This window comes from Triticum aestivum, chromosome 4D, assembly GCF_018294505.1.
Source record: "Triticum aestivum cultivar Chinese Spring chromosome 4D, IWGSC CS RefSeq v2.1, whole genome shotgun sequence".
Taxonomy (NCBI): Eukaryota; Viridiplantae; Streptophyta; class Magnoliopsida; order Poales; family Poaceae; genus Triticum; species Triticum aestivum.
Genome location: NC_057805.1, coordinates 505,911,932 through 505,916,744, shown reverse-complemented (window position 1 = coordinate 505,916,744; position 4,813 = coordinate 505,911,932). Strand labels below are relative to the sequence as shown.

Below are 4,813 nucleotides of genomic sequence, written 5' to 3'. Positions count from 1 at the left end.
TTTCTTTTTGTCGCTTTAGTTGATACTATGTACGTTTCAGACCTATTTATTTCCTTTTAATAAAAATGTTTGTGTGCATCATGATGATGCAGAGGCTGGGGTCTTTCCCCTTTTCCAAAAAAAAAACTGGAAGTGGGACTGTACTGCTGATGCATCATGCATGCCACAAACCGCAGACACTTCGGTTGCCGTCCTTGAATAATTCGCCACCGGCTCAATCAGTCGACCTTCACCTGCTCGCGCCTGGAGCTGGAGACGGCCCAGCCCTTCTGGGGGAGCCTACCTCCTCTGCTGTGGCCTTGGGTCCTGCCAACTGGTTGCTTTCATGACACTCACAGACTCTTGGAGATGAACAAAGCTCGGGTTTTTCAGGGATGCTCGACACAATTGATTGCATGCACCGGAGGTGGAAGAATTGTCATGCGGCATAGGTCGGGTGTATGCTCATTGTGTTCGTGCCCACCTGATGTTTCATTTCGAGTGAATAAAATCCACAATCTGTCGAGAAACATTGTGACAATGCCTCTCTATTTGCAATCGAAAGGGTTAGCCATTACTGTCATATACATATAGTACTACACACAAAAGTAGCAATTGCTATGCATTCATATGATCAGTGCTCTAATTGTACTCTTACAGACAAATAAACAGCTCACCAGGACTATATACAAAGCTGGGGACCCAGTTTCATTTCTACTACATGCACTAGATGCTGCTGCTGCTGCTGCTGGTACACCTTACTTACCTACCAACTCAAGTGAGGCCGGGGCTACACTACACTACATCCTCACCACTTTATTCTACTGCTTCACTCAGCTCACTCAACCCAGGAACCCTGCTCAGCCACACCAAATCAATGGACCATCTGGTGCTAACTCTCACACGGTGGACCTGGGAAGCTGCTGTTCGTTGCAACAGCAGCATCATCTACCTGGAAGTGGGACCGCACACCAGAAACCCCAGACAGACACTTCGGTTGCTTCCAACCGCCGCTTGTGCATGATTCGCCGCCAGCCAGCTCGATCAGTCGACCTTCACCTGCTCGCCCCTGGAGCTGGAGACGGGCCAGCCGTTCTGCGGGAGCCTACCGCCTCTGCCGTGGCCCTTGGTCTTGGCGACCAGTTGCTTTCTGACCAGGCCTTGCACCGACATCATGTCGCGCATGCTGTCGTGGAGCTGCTGGCACTGCGCGTCGAGCGCTAGCATCGGGAATGGCTCCTCGATGAGAACACCCACCTGAAAATGCACAAGGTGTTAGTACTCAGGTAGGAGAAACGGGGCAAATACAAGCAAGTAGTGATCTAAACGCTCTTATATTTCTTTACGGAGGGAATAACTGATGAGATGAAGCCGACACTATTAACCAAACAGACAAGGCATGAATATCATGATGTTTTCTGTCTTAATATCCTCCTGAGCATCAGGAGCCTATGAGCAGAATAAACCAAAACCATATGAACTAGGATCTGCGCTTCTCCACCTATAGAACATTTAATAGAAGCATTTATCGGCTTATTGCTCAGAATGCATACATAAGTCACTCGAAACAGTTTGCATAAGTTAGCTACCATATCACAATTCATAAAACGGGTTGAAATGGAAGCAATTTTTGTGGGGTGAAAATAGGTACGTAGGAGCAGCTTACTTCCTCGATGCAGAATAAGGAGGCAGCACTGACAAAAGTAGCTGGAACCACGATCCATTTACATTCTGCCCATAGTATGATTGGAAGTGTAAGATGCCACAGGACAAGAAACCGCGAAGTAAGCCTCGTGTACGACAGAGGAACAGGAATCCCGATGATCTGCTCGCACACACAAATTCCTTCAAGGAAACAAGACAGTTTAGACTCCTACAACCAAAAGGAAATAACTGGCATTAGGCTGCAGATCACACGGTGACTGTTAGAACTGAAGGTTTTGCAGGAAGATAAGGCCGAAGGGTTACCATGATGCTCCGCTTATGCTCCTCGAAATCCAACATCTGGAGACTCTGCGAAATGAACTCGATGATGCAACGAGGCCGGTGTTTTGAGCTCATGATAACATTCAGGTCGTCCTCTGCGAGCAAGCCCTGAAGGTCCTTTCTGATGTCGGAGTTGCTGGTTATATGACACTGAAACAAACAAAAAACAGAAGCATAACGTTAATTGCGGAACAGTGGAGAGGAGTGAAAAACAGACAGTAACAGGCTAGCAGCTATTTCAGGGACCTGGTCAAAATCAAGTTTGTACTAGAAAATACAGAATATAATCTGAAGCATGAACAAGAAGAGCAAGGTTAGAATTGGAGGAAGGATAGGCTTCCACACGAATCTTGGACATCAATTTCGTCAAGGACATGACACATTGCAAGTAGGTTGACATCAATGTAAGTAAATCAACACAGGACATGTCCATTGCAAGTACATGCTCATCAACGGTAGCAGAAGAAATTATACAAGGACATAATAAATCACAAGGGCCAAATGAATGAATCAATGCAGTTCCAGGGCAGTCCTTACTCAACTTTTACCTATTTCAGCAATAAGTCCATCGTGCCTTACACTCCACTACATGAAAATGTTCTTAGACTCTTCATTCATATCAAACAAAGCTTTTTCCGGTAGAAGCAAAACTATGAAGTGTACCATTAATCGCGGAACAAGGGAGAGGAGTGAAAACAAGCAGTAACAGGCTATCAGCCATTTTAGAGACTGTCGAATCAAGTTTATACTACAAAAAACAGAATATAATCTGAAGCATGGGCAAGAATAACAAAGTAATAATTGGGGAAAGCATATCATAGCATTCAATAATGGCCTCCAAACGAATCTAGGCCATCAATTTTGTCAAGAACATGGTCCATTGCAAGTAAGTTGACATCAATGTAAAGCAAATCGAATTATACAGGACAGATCCATTGCAAGTAGGTTGCCATCAATGTAAGCAAATCGAAACAGGACATGTCTATTGCAAGTACATGCTCATCAACAGTAGCAGAACAAATTATACAAAGACATAATCAATCGCAAGGGCCAAATGAATGGATTGATGTAGTTCCAGGGCAGTCCTTACTGAGCCTTTACCTATTTCAGTAATAAACCCATAGTGCATTACACTCCACTACATGATTATGTTCTTAAGACTCTTTCAGAGACTGTCAAATCAAGTTTATTCTACAAAATACAGAATATAATCTGAAGCATGAGCAAGAAGAACAAAGTGATATTTAGGGGAAGCCTATCATAGCTTTCAATAATGGCTTCCGCACGAATCTAGGCCATCAAATTTGTCAAGAACATGGTCCATTGCAAGTAGGTTGACATCAATGTAAGCAAATCGTATTCAGGACTGTCCATTGCAAGTACATGTGCATCAATAGTAGCAGAACAAATCATACAAGGACATAATCAATCGCAAGAGCCAAAACATACCAGTTGACATGAATGAATTAATGCAGTTCCAGGGCAGTACTGACTAAATCTTTACTACAAATTTTCAGTAAAACCATATTGCCTTACACTCTACTACATGAATGATGTAAAGACTCTTCATTTATATCAAGCAAAGCTTTCTCCTTTTGCAGGACAAGCATAATGAGGAGCACACAGGACACAGTGACATGCAGCAGTGGTGGATCTCTCTCACTCACCTTGAGCGCGACGGGGAAGGCGAGGATGTAGTTGACGAGCGCGCCGGTGCCGGTGTCGTTGTCCCCGCGCTCACCGGCGCCGCAGGAATGCATGACCATGCCGGCGAGCTCGGTGGCGCCGGCGAGGACGCGCATCCAGGCCTTGCGGCCCTCGTCGAAGCGCGCGTAGGAGGCCTCGGTGCGGAAGACGAGGAGGAGCGCGAGCGCGGGGGCGGTGAGCTGGTAGGGCAGGGAGGAGGCCGTGAGCGCGTAGTCCGGGGCGAGCGTGTTGTAGGTGGCGACGGCGGCGGCGAAGGCGGTGAAGGCGGAGACCGGCGGCACGAGGGAGAGGATGACACGGGAGGAGAGCGAGGAGAGGAGGTGCCGCAGGTGGCGCAGCGAGCTGCGGTGCTCCCGCCACTGCTCGTGCGTGTACAGCGGCCGCGGCTCCCGGATGCGCCGCTCCGACACGGCGTCCGCCCAGTCGGGCACGGCGGTCAGGAGGGAGAGGAGCGGGTTCGGGGGGTTCGGGGATGGTGGGGGGTTGGGGAGCGGCTCGGGGAAGCAGCGGGTGAGCTGGCGGTTGCGGCGGCCGGGCCTGGCAGACGGGCTGAGGTGGTGGTGGCGGCGAGGGGTGGTGGCCGGGCTGGGCGGCGGGCGTGCCGCCATTGGCTGTCGCCGGTCGGCGCGAGGAGGGGAAGGGGAATCGTCGGTCGGCTCAAGCCATGGCCGGCGGTGGAGCGGAGCGGAGTTTGTGTGGCGGAGGAGAGGAGAGGATGCGGCGCGCGCCTCGCCTCGACTCGTTGGCCGACATGTGTTGTGAGTTGTGTCCATCTTGGTCTAGGATTCGTTTCTCTGAATCGGACGGCTACGGGAGTGGCCACGTGCGTGCATCCAGAGATTTCAGAGAAATTACCGGTCATGCGAGTTAGCCTCGGTCACCTAATTTGGCCCCCTACACGCCAACCCATGCGTCCGACTACCCTAAATCCACACATATAACCATACAAAAACATGGACGAGGACCCCCTGCCGTACTGCAGGGTGCCGTTCCATCACTGACACGTGGGCCCGGCTAGAACTTGGCCCACCTGTTAATGGCCCAACGGCAGGTGCCGTATGTCAGAGGCCAAAAACATTCCTGCTTAAATCAACATAGAACGGTAGCAATCATAAAAACTTAACACTCCCTCCGTCCCAAA

General features: G+C 49.3%; 1 protein-coding gene across 2 annotated transcripts; it reads right to left on the bottom strand.

The window, feature by feature from the left end:
- Positions 1-576: 576 nt before the first annotated feature.
- LOC123099100 (UPF0187 protein At3g61320, chloroplastic) lies at positions 577-4,431 on the bottom strand. Of its 2 annotated transcripts, none has more exons than XM_044521241.1 (4): positions 3,633-4,431; positions 1,948-2,115; positions 1,646-1,824; positions 577-1,236 (listed from the first exon to the last, which is right to left on the bottom strand). In XM_044521241.1, the coding sequence occupies exons 1-4, from the start codon at positions 4,278-4,280 to the stop codon at positions 1,200-1,202; spliced, it is 1,032 nt and encodes a 343-aa protein (XP_044377176.1). In that variant the 5' UTR covers positions 4,281-4,431; the 3' UTR covers positions 577-1,199. The 2 variants fall into 2 exon arrangements, with proteins under 2 accessions (XP_044377176.1, XP_044377175.1); XM_044521240.1 differs by having other exon boundaries at positions 1,646-1,852; positions 3,633-4,429.
- Between the last annotated feature and the right edge of the window lie 382 nt (positions 4,432-4,813).